At 48.2% G+C, this 15,207-nt stretch overlaps 1 protein-coding gene across 1 annotated transcript; it reads right to left on the bottom strand.

Annotated features, from left to right (window-relative positions):
- Window positions 1-71: 71 nt before the first annotated feature.
- On the bottom strand, window positions 72-12,311 carry LOC135822564 (uncharacterized). The gene is made up of 12 exons (XM_065335366.1): window positions 11,821-12,311; window positions 11,511-11,616; window positions 8,655-8,923; window positions 8,014-8,308; window positions 7,414-7,534; window positions 5,985-6,178; window positions 4,518-4,653; window positions 4,061-4,177; window positions 3,645-3,827; window positions 3,199-3,287; window positions 1,809-1,980; window positions 72-1,035 (listed from the first exon to the last, which is right to left on the bottom strand). The coding sequence occupies exons 3-12, from the start codon at window positions 8,797-8,799 to the stop codon at window positions 796-798; spliced, it is 1,692 nt and encodes a 563-aa protein (XP_065191438.1). The 5' UTR covers window positions 8,800-8,923; window positions 11,511-11,616; window positions 11,821-12,311; the 3' UTR covers window positions 72-795.
- Window positions 12,312-15,207: the final 2,896 nt, after the last annotated feature.

The raw sequence follows: 15,207 nt of genomic DNA, 5'->3' as shown, positions 1-15,207 counted from the left end.
AGAACTCCAGGGCGAACTCGAGATATACCGTTATTTTCACACACTCCAAACTAATTTCATCAAGTTGTGGCCAATATTCACAAGAGTATTTTCTGCAGTGCCAAAAAGTATTCATTCCTTTTCAGTTTGTTAGAGACTGTTTGTTCTGCACACAGAGCACATGCACTATAAAAGAGAGCCAGTCCTATATTTCTTCACACAAAGACCATTAGTTTTCGTTTTAATAATTCTTAGCATTGCAAGCTAGGCGGATATGTGCAAACTTATTTCAACAACACCAAGCGTTCATTTCCATCTTGTTAATCCTTGAGCACATTTGCATTTTAAAATCTATTTTTCTCCGAAGCGGAGCCAGTGAAAAAAGCCAGTGAAAATAGATGATAAAAAAATTGCTAACATAAATAATAGTTGTTGGCTAAGACATCTGCTGACCAGGGAGATAAACACCTCTTTGATTAAAAAAAGAAGAAGAAGAAGGAAAGTGTGGCTAGTAGGTAGAGGATTTTCCCGAGGAGATACATGCTGCAATAGCCCAATAGGGTGATGACAATCCTCCCAAGATGCGATGCAGGACATATGGAAACTTTGACGTTAATGACGTGGAGGTGTTCCTGTCAATGTCAGTGGATTCCTGCAGGGCGCAGACCAGCTCGGGTAGGAATCACCTGCAGACATCAGCAACCGTCTTGGGAAGTGCATATCAATGCGGGAGGCCGGCTGCTTCGACGTCGTTCAGTTGCACACCCGACTAAAGCGCTGCAATCGGAGTGCTTCTGGGGTTTGCTTCCATCAAGGTCACAGAATGCGATGCCACCATTGGTTCTGCTCTGGGTTTTGCTTGCCTGAGGAGTAGCGCTCGTCCACAATATTCTGCGACCAGGAGGACTTGGTGCTGCCGATGAAAACGTCCGCACCACTGCAGACCTCCTGCTCGACCAACGAGAGTGCATAATTGCCCGAGACGTCTACGTTGCCCTGCACATGTGACGGTAAGATCAAGTGCTTGATGTGCTTCTTCAGCAACTGAACCAGACCCTAGGTGCGGAAACACAGAACATGTACCGGTATCGCCATTGCTATGCAAAAGCACATGATGTCTCAGGTACGCCGTGCAGCATATGCGGAATGCATTTTACGTTGCCATCCAGGATTACGTTAGGGGTACCATAACCATTACATTGTAGTTCTGTCTGGAGAAACTTCAGTATTATATTAAATGTACCTCCAAGAGCCATACAAATCTGCACGTTATAACCAGGACACTCTCCATCTAAATGACTGGAAGAGAGTATTTACTACTTAGCGAACACAGAAAAATACTTCATTCCCGAAGCATTGCTATACTCGGGATACTTTACAGGGGCGTCGCACACGGTACGGTCACTACGGTATCGACCGTACCACTATTTGACCCAAGTACCCCGTGAATCAATCAAATGCACTGATTTGGGCTCTAATTTTCCAACATTTTCGGCTCAACCAACCCTCCCCCACGAGTAAATTGTACTTTAGATGGCTGACCGTACCACACTAAAATACCTTCTGATGCCCCTGCTTTATACTTTTAAAAGGTTCACGATCCATGTACAAGTGCCATACCATAGCCCACTTGAACTGTCAGATTACATGCATGAGATGGCATCATAAGACGGCAATGAAGACAGTGGCCATGATCCGTACACCGCAGATCAGGTGTGGTATCTGACATTTTGTCTTCAAGGACTCGTCCCTTCAGCAGCCTGTACACTATACTCATAATCTAACCATTGAACAGCAATTGGGACACAATGCCACCAGACACAGCTTACCGTAGAGTCAGTCATGATTGCCATGTACACATACGAGATTTCGTGCTTGTGCATGATCGCAAGCAGCGTGTCCAGAACTTGCTTCTTGGTGGCTGCCAGCACCTTGCATTCGGGCCGCATGTTGAGGGGAACAAGGCTCTCGTTATAGCGGAACGCGTTTGTCTGCTTGCACCTGAACGTAAAGAAGGCAAAGAAGGCAAAGCAAGGCAAAGAGATACTGTAAACTGCCTAATATTCGCGACGGATTAATGTTCGCTATTTTCGCGAGAAGAGCGTAACGCGAATATTAACCATCGTGAACTCTAACTTCAATAGTGGGTGTATGTAAGTGGCCCCAGTGCTTCGCGAACTTTTGCCATCGCAAACTCGCTGGTTCTTAGAAATCGCGAAAATTTAGTGACGCGAATATTGGGCGGTTTACAGTACAGGAAATGGGAGGTCACAATACTCAAAACATACACAATGCATTGCCGCATAGGACAACCGAAGACCAGAGACGCACACTCCTCTCGGCTACAGGCTTTCTCCAGGAGTAGTGGTACGGTGGCATTCGTGCACTCTCATATACAAGACGTCACTCCGCAACTTACGAAGTTCATGAACACTAGTGTCACTACAAGTACTGTAAATATACAAATTTTCGGCAGCTATTTAATTTCGGCTATACTGTATAGCAGGAAATTTTCGGACGGAAATATTTTCGGACAAAGCCGATTTTCGACCTTTCGTACGGATTATATTTTCGTACAGTGCTTCATGCTAAATGCACGTGTTTGCATGCGCATGTACATGTATAGTTTACTAGTACATAACAGCAAATTTTAATACGGAATTAATTTTAGTACAAAAGAGGCTGTGTACGAAATCGTACGAAAATAAATTCCGTCCGAAAATTTCCTGCTATACAGTATTCGGCACCGACCCAAAACGCCTAAATTAAAACGCCGATGAAATTTTTCACAGCATCTGTCGCACTATACCATGCCCTCTACCCCACGCCGAAAATAAATCGCCGCCGAAATGTCAAAAATCGTGAAGTGCCGAAATTTTGAAGCGCCGAAATTTTGTATATTTACAGTACAGCCTAATGTTACCAGTAACTGCTAAGCAGCATCACAACTAACGATGTTGGCAATGAAGGTAAAGGCGACAATCACTATTTTACTTCTAAATACCAGTTAACAGTCCAGTGATGCACTCCCCCCCCGGTAGCCTCTTATTCTAATCCTGATTTAGCCAGGACAAGTGCCTAGTGAGTAGAGCCGTGCACGGGTAGCCGGGTACTGTGTTTTGACACAGCCCTGCTAGTAAGCCAATACACTATAGTAAGCCAATATGTGGGGGCGAGGAGTGTCCACCAGTAAGACAGGATCAAAAACGGATTTCTTACCAAAAGCGGCCCCATTCAGAGTTGAAGCGCCAGTGCACGGCAATGTACTTCTGCCCATGCAGCAACCCTTGCCACACTATACTAGCGGCCTGTATGCACAACACACACACAGCAAGCATAGCACATACAGTAGATGTGCATAAGAAATGAGCGATCTAGTAGTCCCTCGTTGTTAAAATCCGGCACCACTTGTGCCAAGGAAATTTCTGCTGCATTCGGGAGGGTACTGTTCTGGAGTAAAAACATCCGATTATACTGCTGTAGTGCACATGGTTGGGACATGTTGGCATCGCATAATTTACCACAGACCCACAATTATCACATTTGCTACATTCGATTGTTGCTGATGTGCCTGCCACCTGAAATCGCAAACTTCAAACAAAGCAAAAATGCTCTGCTTTAGAGTACAATAATTCCATCATAAAAATTCTGAAAAGGGTACTTACTTGTCTAGTCTGCACTGAGCGTAATAGGTGCTTGCTCAGAAAGCTGAAATGCTGGCCAGTGAGTATGAGCGTGTGGTAAGGCAAGGCTAGCACAGCACATTGGTGAGGGCTGACAAACGCACGCTCCACCAGCTGCTGGGCTGGAACTGAATACCAGTCTTTCACGGCCTTGGCCAAGTAGACCTGTAGCGATACCAACCAAAGCACATCATCGTCACTGTGACAATACACACATGTTTACACATGCCCTCACTACTGTAAGGTGGTCTCTTCAGGGCTGAAATGGTCACGATTTTCAACCTACTCATTACATGTACTTTCAAGACTGCATTGCACCCGACACTGCTTCATTCCTCTGGCCAGATTTCATTCAGTTGCACAGTAGACACTAGACTCTACACAATGCTATACTGTACCTTGTCAGCGTGATCTGCATTCAGGCGCGTCAACCGGTAGAAGTAGAATGCACGTTCCACGGTGTTGTCGCTTTCCGCTCGGCAGTGGTACTCCACGCCAACACGACCACCACAGATCTGAAACACATGCCAAGAAACGGAAACAAAATCAAGCGAGTGAATACGTAGCCAACCGGCTAATTAACGACACTACTTCAAGAAAGTTGAAATAACTATTAATCAACGGAACAGACTTCCATTATTGATCTCTCAAACAGCATACATAACACCAGGAGAGCAATTGCAGGAAATTTGTTTCAATTTATGCGGTCATCTAGCTTCTGTTCACAGAGCCGAGGGGAGTCCATATGACCGTGAAAAGTTAACTCCATTCTGCGTGGGTCAAAGTCGTTTCCAAGTTGGAGCGTGCATACTGCCTTTGTCAATTAGTTCTAGCTGATCTTTTGTGCTCGCCCACCTGTTCAAATTGTTGCCAGGACGCGACGGGCATGGCGTTGGACAGCGTGGCGATGTCAAACGTTTCCTGAGGAGACATGACAAACCTCTCGGCCAGGTGACGCTTCGAAGCTGGCATGTGACCAGGGAGACTAACGCTATCATGGCGATGATACCATAATTCAAAACATGAGAACACACAAACACAGGCACAGTAGCAGGGCACAACAAACACATGACAGTGATTCAGTGATTCTGCAGCAACACAACAATATGGGCCTTGCCCAATACATCCGTGAAATCAATGCCATGTTGATCTACGCTTTAGGAGCTGCATCTGCGCCTTGATCTTAGAGGGGGTGGCGTTCCTACAGCTTCGGAAAGTCTAACTGAGTTCACCGTGAACCGTAAATTTTCGATCTACAGTATTCACTATGGTCCAAGGCTAAGTTATGCTCCTGGCTTTTTACATTGCTTGTCCAGGTCGTTCTAGTTCGCAATCAACAGTCACCATGGTCACCGATGATCTACTTCGAGTACCATGCATTACATGGGCACAGCGAAGGTTGAGTCGGATATCGCAGAGCCCAAAGGATGAGGGAGATGCATCATGCGTCGTGCACTAGCACTGGCACTGCACACGAGCGCATGCGGTAGGGCCTGGGAAAACAAGTGGCCTTTGATCAGAGGCTGTCAGTGGTCACTAGACACGGGCCTCGCTGTATATGTACATCAGGGAATCGTAGCAGCTACATGTAGAAAGACGAGCCGAGATCATAATAATAATAATATTATTATTATGATCTCGGCATTATTATGATAAATTGATAATACCCAAAACGATGTGCATTTCGAATTTTCTACCTCAGTACCCGTAGATCTACCTACAGTGCATTTCAAAACTATAGACGCGTAGGGTTTTTGAAATATTTCAAATTTGGCTGGAACTTTTTGAGAATAGTTTTCGGAATATTGCTCAGGATCGCTCCACAATTACTCTCATATAGTTTCTTAAGGATTGGATAACAGACGCCCAATTTGGAAAAATTTATGCACAAAGTGATCACAGATTTTATGTGGTATAGATGCTGGCATAACGGTTTTTGCCTAGGTACGCGTCTATAGTTTTGAAATGGACTGTAGGCTACATACTGTAAACTGCCTAGGCTACACACTAGATCTACCTAGGCAGGCTAGGCTACATACTGTAAACTGCCTAATGTTTGCGACGTATTAATGTTTGCTATTTTTGCGAGAAGAGCATAACGCATCGTGAAATCAAACTTCAACAGTGGGTATATGTGTGGCCACAGTGCTCAGCGAACATTTGCCATCGTAACTTTCGTAAGCTCACTGGCTCTGAGAGATCGCAACAATTTAGTGACACGAACATTGGGCAGGTTACAGTACTAGATCTACCTAGGCTACAGCGATTTACTTCGGCTGCATACATCCTTAGATCTAACCATGCCATGGGCACTGCACGAACCTGTAGTGGTTGAAGAAAGGTGGCAAGACCAATGTTCGGTTCAGGAACTTAGCAGCCCAGATGCTCTCCTTGAAGCCACGGTACTGATTGTTAGGGCCGTACGGAAGCAGCGGCAGAAGGAGACGGGCGTTCTTAAGTGAGTCGAGAGACTGGTATGTAGTTAGTGCAACCTTCGGGTAATCCAGGTTAACCGACTGCACAGCCACACACACACACGCACGCACGTACACACACACACCTCAGACCTGCCCATCGCAGAAGCAATGATAGCGAACAGCTATGGTAGACATAGCAACTAGTGCTGGGATTACACCATTCAACAGCTTGCAAGGCTGATGAATTGACCACCACTAATTTTAGCCTGGTATCCACCACACAGCTGATTGAAGTGGCTTTTTCTGGCCAGTGAACACACACACACACACACCACCACCACCACCACCACCACACACACACACACACACGCGCGCACACGTACATCGGAGTTTCGTGTAAAGCAGAGCCCAGAATTCTGGGAATACTATTGTAATAGGCCTTGGAAGTGCTAATGAAAGTAGTAGTAAGTGTGATGTCACAGAGTCATGATGTCGCGACAATGCAGACGTTGAATCAATTGGATCCATTTTTGTACGGATCAATATTCAATACATGTTCAGAGTGATTTTCTTCACAGCAGGTGACACAGACCTGAGCTGCTTGTACAGAAAAAGGCATGCCAACATTCGACACGAGGGGCCTACACACCAGATACCATGGTACTCAGCACTGATCAGAGTGGATCCAATTTGACTCCAAAGTCAGTGCTTACTACTAATGTCATGTTCAGGTATATTCAGTGTCTGCTCTAGGATTGTAGGACAGCCAGGTGCACGTGTACCTGGCGCAACCGTTTCAACCGGGTTGGAGCTGGGTACACATGTACCTGGCGCTGTCTCACCAGCCAAGTCACATGCCTTAACTAGTTGCTTGGTTTATTTTAATTCGGACAATAAACGGGAACTAGGCCCAATGATATAAAGGCGAATGGATAAGCCGCATTTAGAAAAGAGAGGACAGGAATTAGAAAATTACGAAAGAAGAAGAAGTATCTCAGACACATACAAGCCATGTAGTCAGTCCTTTCAAAGTTCGAAAGTGTAAAGTACCAGCCGGGTCACAGGTGACCCGGTACTATATTTTCAACCGGGTTCAAGCGCCGCCCAACCGGGTGGATTACCCGGCTCACCCGGCGCTGGAGCAGACACTGATATTAGTGTGCTTGATTGATGCCAGAATGATGCCAGTCCAACTACTACACTGCTGGCAACTGAAATCCGACCCCCTGGCCTGAGCGGTGGATTCAGATTCTCTGCGATGTGAGCGCATCACTCAGGGGGTCGGATTTCAGTTGCCAGGACTGTAGTAGTCATGCTTGTGTAACAAATCTCACCGGATCGAAATGCCAGCGCTGCGCTGCTGAGCTGTTGACCTTCCCGACGGGCATCTTGATCATGTGCTCATTGAACGCCCCTTTCTTACGGCAAGTGCCGCTAGGGTCGGGTTCCTGGCCACTGCAGGGAACATGGCAAAGAGAACATGGTAAAAAAAACCCGTTGTGCTAAGACACGACTTACAGGTGTGGAAGTCGTACCTAGGCACAAAGTCATGCGCAAATACATGTACTCTTTTGCATCCACTTACTTAGTAAAGACTTGTTTTTTGCACACAGTCCTGTGTATCATGAGGACCCTCAAAATCCAATCACCTTCCGGACTGAGCTCCAGCGGTTGCATTTTCGAGGTGGTTGGGTGTATGTGTGCGTATGGGGGAGAGTTTTGCAGTACCGGGAAACAAGGGATCACATTTCCGTGGGTCTGTGGAAGCGAGGTGGCCTGGCCCCGAAGTTCCACTATGCGCAAGGTACATACAATGCAGCTTGTTCCGTTGCCTGATGATTGATTCAAATCAAGAAACTCAAAATAGTGAGAAATATGCTCCTTTGGCCGGGATCCAACCGCTTCCCCTGCGCACCACGTGCACGTACACATACCTGAGGCAGCGCGAAACGCACCACGTCCCGCTGTGGCCGCCGCGATACGGCCGCGCCTTGGGACACTTGGCCACACAGCGGCCGCCGTCCTTGCTGTGCACGCAGTCAAAGCACAGCTCGTCGCTGAACCCGGCACAGCCTACGCACTGCTCGTGGCACGCTCGGCACCCAGAGTCGGCCGGAAACTCGTTGGCGTTGCAGCCTGACTTTGGCGGTGGCCGTCCGGCCGGTCGCGGTCTGACACTGATAATCGGTATGGCATGTGTAGTCGTGGCACTTGCCCTGATTGTAACTTCTGAACACATGACACAATACGTTTCAAAAAGGGGAGATTATGTCAAGGATTGACTCAAGGATTGACCAACAAACATGCTGCTACTAGTATAAAGTACGGACCACTGCTATACCGAATTTATGTTGTGCGTGCTTCCCCAGCTGCAACTCGTGTTTGGCATTTTAAAAGTGGTCTTTGTTTAAAAATGTCCTCCACATACGGCATACGCATTTCCCATTTAACGTCATTGGTCATGGATTCACTCATGCATTCTGGGGATCTTGATAAGGCTGATTGCTAACAGCAAGAAACAGAGGAGATAGGAACACCGCCACGGCGAATGCAATGGCATCAGTCAGTGGCTTACCGGGAGAGCGCCATTTGAACGTGAACAAGTGGTGGCCTGGCCCGAGTCTATGCAGCGCCACATCCAGACAGGCGACAGCGGCCACACCGACCAGCAAGTACAGCAGTGCTCGCTTGCAGCCACGCCGTCGCAGCGGATTGATCATCGCGTCCGGGCAACGGCGGTGACCAGTGCTAGCGTACAACGTCACGATTACGGCGCAGAGTGCCCTGGCGAGGGTTGAGGGACACTTTCCACCTCAACTGTCTACACATACTAGCGCCATTACGCTGCAGAAAGAGTAATAAACAGAGGAAAGTTTTCGAGGAGACAAGAAAGATATAAGCGCAATAAGTAAGGTGGGCAAATCTCATCTATGGGTGAGAGCTGGAGGAAATCCATAGCAGCACATGCCACGTTTGCATGGAGGACAAAACACTCGTCTACCTCTATACAGGCCTGGTGCTATATCACTGTGTGCAAGGTTGAATTGAAATTGCCTCGCAAAACCATAACAGCAGAAAAACGATGCATACGCCCTGTTTAACTACGGACTGCTGTGGTCAGTGTGACATTGTCTAAGGGTGCGAGGCCGCGTGGGCTTTGGTGCCGCACATGAGAATCGGTCCGGATTTAACTAGCCACAACTGCTTGTGCACATGGTTTGGTAGTGGTGGCTGAGAAAGTCTATGTCTGTATGGCGGCACTCATGGAAGAACCATAAGAGCATATGACAGACCCATTCCTATGCAATAATCCGATCTCCATCCGCGTACAACATACACAAGTTGCTGTACAGCCCCAGACCGCAACAATCGGTCAAAACAAAAGAAGAAAAGCACAATGATAGCTTGCATGCTATCCTACTGGTAGGATGCAAGAAATCGCTCTGCAAAAGTGCTTCGGGTTGAGAATTTTCTCAATAAATTGTTGAGATGAGGTCTTTGTAAGTCGAAGCAATGGCGCAAAATGCAAGACTATGCCCAGGGAATTGCATACGTGTGGGTGCAATCTTAAAACAATCGTCAAAATGGCCGAATATGCTATGGTCTGAGCGCTAGCAACTATGTTGTATGTCAAAAGTGGTTTTTGACCATGGCATGTCGATCATGATGAGGACGTATGGTCTTTCTCAGCTTGTCGTGACAATGCATACTGACCAACCACCACAATCTCAATCCCTTGACAAGACATGCAGAATCCCTGGATTTCTCTCAAAATCCCTGGATGGCACAAAAACGAGTGAAAAAGAGTTTTCCCGCCAAAAAAACGTTCAACTCTGCAGCTCTGCGCATAGCACAGTTCGACCCTCGTTAAAAAAAAAGTGAAGTTTGATCAGTCGGTGCCCGCCTGTCACTTTGTGCAGTGCAGATCTTGCAGGCTACAAACTTTTTTTGTAGGCATGGTCAGGTCTTGAAAGTGCTGTGCACAGTTCGAAGTGCGAATGAGCACAGTACATACCTTTGAAAAAAGTTCAAAAAACCGGGACATTTGGGGCGAATCCATGGAGTTTTCAGGAAAATCCTGTGTCCGACAAAACTGTGGTTTTCCGGGAGTTTTCTTGAAATCCCCGGGACCCCGGGAGGAGTGTTGATTTTCCGGGATTTTCCCGGGAAAAACGGGAGGGTTGGCCAGTATGACAATGGAGTTCAAAAGTCTTGCAGAATCACCTCTATAATTTGTGGACTCCTTCATCATCCCTTGATAGCAATAGTTTAGGGCCAGGTTATAACTTATAAGTGCGGTGATGTTTTTCGATTTTGACGGCATGTTACAAGGCGAGGACGCATAGTGCTCCTGACTACAACTATAACCCGGTTGGCATGGTTGTAGTCAGGAGCACCATGCGCCCTCGCCTTGTAACATGCTGTTAAAATCGAAAAACATGTTAAAAACTACCAAGCAAGGCTTCTTTATATATAAGTACGGTGATGTAGTACCGTATTTTCCGGAGTATACGCCACACTCTAAACACTCATAATTCACATCCCCCCCCCCCCCCCCCCCATCCCCAAAGTCAATGCGGCTTATACTGTAAAACATGTAATTTTAGGTGTATTAAAATTTCGGTGCCAGGTACCTGCCAGGTTTCCGGTGCAATGTAGAATTAGGTGACCAGCATTCCCGGCACATACCGTGCATACTCTGGTGCCTTTTTCGGTGTAATCTAAATTCAGGTGCTTGTTTTCTCTACCGAAACCACCGAAATTAAAGTTTACACCGAAAATATCGTGTTTCACTGTATTACGATGGTCAAATGAATAGAGATTATTATACACGGTAGATGCCTGTATTTCGTGACAAAAAAATCTGTGAGCAGCGTATAGTCCAGTGCAGCTTGTAGTCCGGAAAATACCGTATGTACTGGTAAATGTCAGTTCACAGTCCGTGCGCAGCAGGTCTGTGTATGATGGCAATGCCGCTAGGACCGGGGTCTGCTCAAGCTATCAGTAGAGTGTAGCACGCCCGCCCGCAACGCATACAGCACTAGTGACGTGTGATACAATATTCCGGTGTGGAGCACCTGTGAACCGTTCGCATAAAAAAATCACGGCTCACGTGAGACTCGGCTAGAGGCCGAGTTTTCCGTATCCGTAGCAACGCCACCACCCTCAAGGATCAAGGCACAGATGCAGTTCCTAAAGCGGTGAGATGAGAGTAGATCAGATCCAACATCAAGACGCTACGCAAAGCACCGTGGGAGCGGCTTGTGATATTCTGAGCCGCCGTGCCACGGCCGCCATAGCTTTAGGACGCCAACAGGTCACTATTTGTGCCATGGAGACACAGCGTGACCATTACATTACATTTACTAGCCCTTTCTTAGAGTTCGGCGGTGTGGCTGTGACGGTGGTGGATCGCACACGTTACACTCACCTCGTCACCGTCCACCAGATCTTCTCCAACCACCAGTCATGTGGTGCAGTTCCTGTTCTAGCAAGGAGGCAGGATTAGCCAAGTCGGTATCCAGGTGCTGGGTGAGCTACAAACCAGGGAAGTACAAACGTAGCCATATCTTACGAAAGTATACAAATAGCCACACACTATGTCACCTATTTTAGTGCTACATGTGTACAACGTAGGGACACCTGCACACCCATTCAAAGATATCGCCAGGGGCGCCATGTGGCTTAGATTAGAACAGCTGTGGTGCTGTAGCTCACAGCGGCAAGGAAACCGTTCTTACCTTACACCGCGCACAGTGTGACTTGCTCGTCTCTTTCCAGTAATTGCATGTCCGGAATGGTATCGGTGTTATTTGCCCAGTTGCAGGCAAGCTGCGAGAACCTCCTTGATCTTTGCTCAAAGTTATTTCTGGGATTGCGCAAAGCTGGATTCCGCCTGCGTCTTTCATTGAAACGCGACACCTTGATGTCGTCGCCTGCTTAGGAGAAAGATCAGCCATGGTCCCCTCTCTCTCAGTCTCATGTCAAGATCTCGACAGCTACCTGGACATGCCTCGAATGGTCCGTGCCACAAGTGACGGACACATTTCGAACGCAATCTTTCTACCCGAATCAGTACTGCCGTCACATACTGACCTGTAAAAAAGTAAATACTCATCTCGATCTTGTGGTTGAGGAGCGCATCTTCGCCACTTCAAGAGAAGGCTCAAATCAAACAGAGGCTGAGCGCTGTGAGACAAAATCCCTCTTCCAAAACATTGAGGTTTTTATTTCTATCAAAAAGACAAATCGATAGGAGATACCGGTACATGTACTACGCGTATGGTAGGTCTACAATCAAAAAGGGAGGACTAAGGACTTCAGTTCAAGACAGTACGATCAAGGCATGGAGTCTCGTTGGCATTGGCAGAGTCGCGAAGGCGTCACTCCCTCACAACGAGGGAGTAATATTTTTACTACTCCCTGGTGATCATGCTGCAGATTCATGCATGGTGCATGCACCGGCGCGGGCCGCCGGGGTCGGGATCGCGGCCGCGGGAGTCTCGGGACTGCGGGTCGTTGGTCACGCTAGCGCTAGCGAGGACATGTCGAAAATACATGTGCGAATGGCTCGTAGACTCTACGCGTAGCCTCTACGAAGACTACGCGCTATACTATCGATCGTAGAATCTACGAATGCCTGGTCACCGGTCGCTGACTCGCTGGGACGCTTGGCTTGGGCGGCGCCGTGTACGCGTGTACGCGTGTTCTCGTACCTGTTCTGTTTTGAACGGCCTTGTTTGTCTTTTCTGCGAGTTGTGCGACCGCTTGTGCGTGCATATCGCGTATGCATGATAGCTTCAAAACTCAGATTATTGGATGTTGTATTATTGAGAAAGTGACAGGAAAGGATGTTGTTGTACTTGTAGGCTCTGCATTCTCGGGGAACAGGATTGATTGAAGAGCTTTGTATATCATATCCATGGCCCTAGTAGACCTGCTGCATGCTTGGCACTTCAGTCCGTCTTCCACTTTGTAGCCTTGTCGGGACGAATCGACCTGGCGTCGTTGCCCGGTTTATTCAGTGACCTTTTGGATCTTGTTGCGTTTTATAAAGCTACTGAATACTACTGTAGTAATCAATTGTTTAGAGGTCATGCACAATTCCGTCAACAGAGGCTGTTTCGATGGTCGGTCGACCAATAAGCCTTGTCGCAAATCCGGTCGTCGACCCGCTGCGTTCCGAGTCCTCCGACCTTGCAAGCCCCACTTCAGCTTGTGGGAGAGTAACCCTGAATTCAGTGATACTTCTATGGACCACATGATCGTTGCTCAGGACCTGCTCAATGCTGTTGCTGCTTTGGAGAGCGGTGAGGAGTCGGATGTGAGACGCCAATTGTCCACCCTCGCTGTTCTTAGTGGTGGTGAGAGCGATTGCAGACGAAAAACAGGCTTCCCTCTCAGACGAAAAATTCTACGTCATAAAGCTAGAAATCTGAAGAAAAAACGCCGTCCGAAGCGTAAATTTGTGAGTGTTCACCCTCCCGGCGACAATGCGACCAATTATGACGCCGCCGCAGCTATTGCTCGTCCTCGCCATGAGAGCCACTTATCTGTACCGAATTCAGGTCGTGCTGGTTCAATTGTAGGACATACGAGCAGCGAAGATGATGGCTCCGCTGCGCTGCGGCAGCTGCAGTTGTTTATGTCAGATGACAACAGCAGCAGTGCCGCTGGTTTGAGGAGAGGTGATTCGGAAGTCTCCAGCAGTGTGTGCGTGACGGAGAGTGAGCTGAGCGATACAGCCTGGGAAGAAAGCTGCGATGCGGATGATGAGCTAAGTTGCTTTGAAGCACCGTCTTCGTCGTCGGCCGGTATGCGAAGCAGCTCGCTGCGCATGCTAGAAGCAACGCGTGCAGTCAGTAGGCATTGTTATGGCGACGTTGAGGATGCATACGAGGTTGATACTGGTGCGAGCGATCATGATGGCCGTAATTCGCTGATGGCTTCAAGCGACATTGACTCAAGTCTGACCGTTATGCCACTACCCAACCCTGTTGTCTCGGTGTCCGCACCAGATGCAGCCCATACGGTTGGAGTGTCTCCTACGTCATTAGTTCGTCCTGTCCTGTCACCATCAGCCCGCTCGGCAGGGGCTTCGACTAGGACAAAGGAGCTGAGCAAACTTACGTCCAGTACGTCTTCCATTGGTGGTAATGATCGTCCGTCTGCTCAGCCGCCGTCCGCTCGCTCTCGTCCGTCCAGCGCTAGTGCTAGTGCGATGAGACACGGCACAGACGCGTTTCCCTTTGCCAGCGCGTCCATTGTAAGCAGCCTGCGCACGCTGAACCGTGTCCTGTTCCAGTTCGTGACGAGTCGCAAGCGCACGCTGCAACTGCCGACCATGCATCGTCGATCGCGGCGGGTGGTCTGGCAGCTGGCCTCGCTCTACCGCCTAGAGTGGTCGGTGGAGAGCAGCTCAGGGCGTTCGCGCTACTCGGTGCTGACCTGCACCAAGAAGTCGTCGGTGCCGGATGCGAGTGTCGTTGAGCAGTTCATCAAGGAGGCAGCGCAGCTCTTGTCCAAACCAGTACATGCGTCGGGTATTCTGGAGTGGCTGCCGTTTAGTGCCGGCTCTCCATCACTGTCGCTGGCGCACCGCCGCTCGCTCTGTCTAAACATTCAGGAACCAGCGGGGAGCGAGGAGATGGAGGCGGACGAAACTTCCGCCACGGATGCTGGCGATGTGATGCAGCACTAGTGGTAGTTCCTGTGCCGTCTGTGATCTGTTTTTATTATTTTTTTTATCTTGAAGTCCATTCAACTCCAGTCAGGACTGCGACGTCTTACTCGGTTGACATTTCGATTGACTTGAGAGCACCAATCGGCGTTCACTCATTGAGAAGGTGAGCTCTGAACATACTGGCTATACGTTTTTCGCGTGCTTTCATCTTGCTGCATGTGCTTCATTGTACAGCTGTTCGTCTGTTAAAATCGGATTCGGTGCATGTACGCGTGCCTGTATGGCGAAAGACTTCAATCGTTGGCTTATCACCAGTGTACAATGCTGGCTTGCGCTTTTTTAAATATTTTTTTGTATCCCCTTCTCAGTCAATTCTCAGATTCGGTTTCTCTTGCAGTGGGTTGCATCAGCAGTACTCTGCGGGTCCTTGTGTATGTTCCCTCCA

This window comes from Sycon ciliatum, chromosome 8 (genome assembly GCF_964019385.1).
Source record: "Sycon ciliatum chromosome 8, ocSycCili1.1, whole genome shotgun sequence".
NCBI lineage: Eukaryota > Metazoa > Porifera > Calcarea > Leucosolenida > Sycettidae > Sycon > Sycon ciliatum.
Note: the sequence above shows the minus strand (reverse complement) of the source record. Positions and strands in the feature narration are given on the sequence as shown.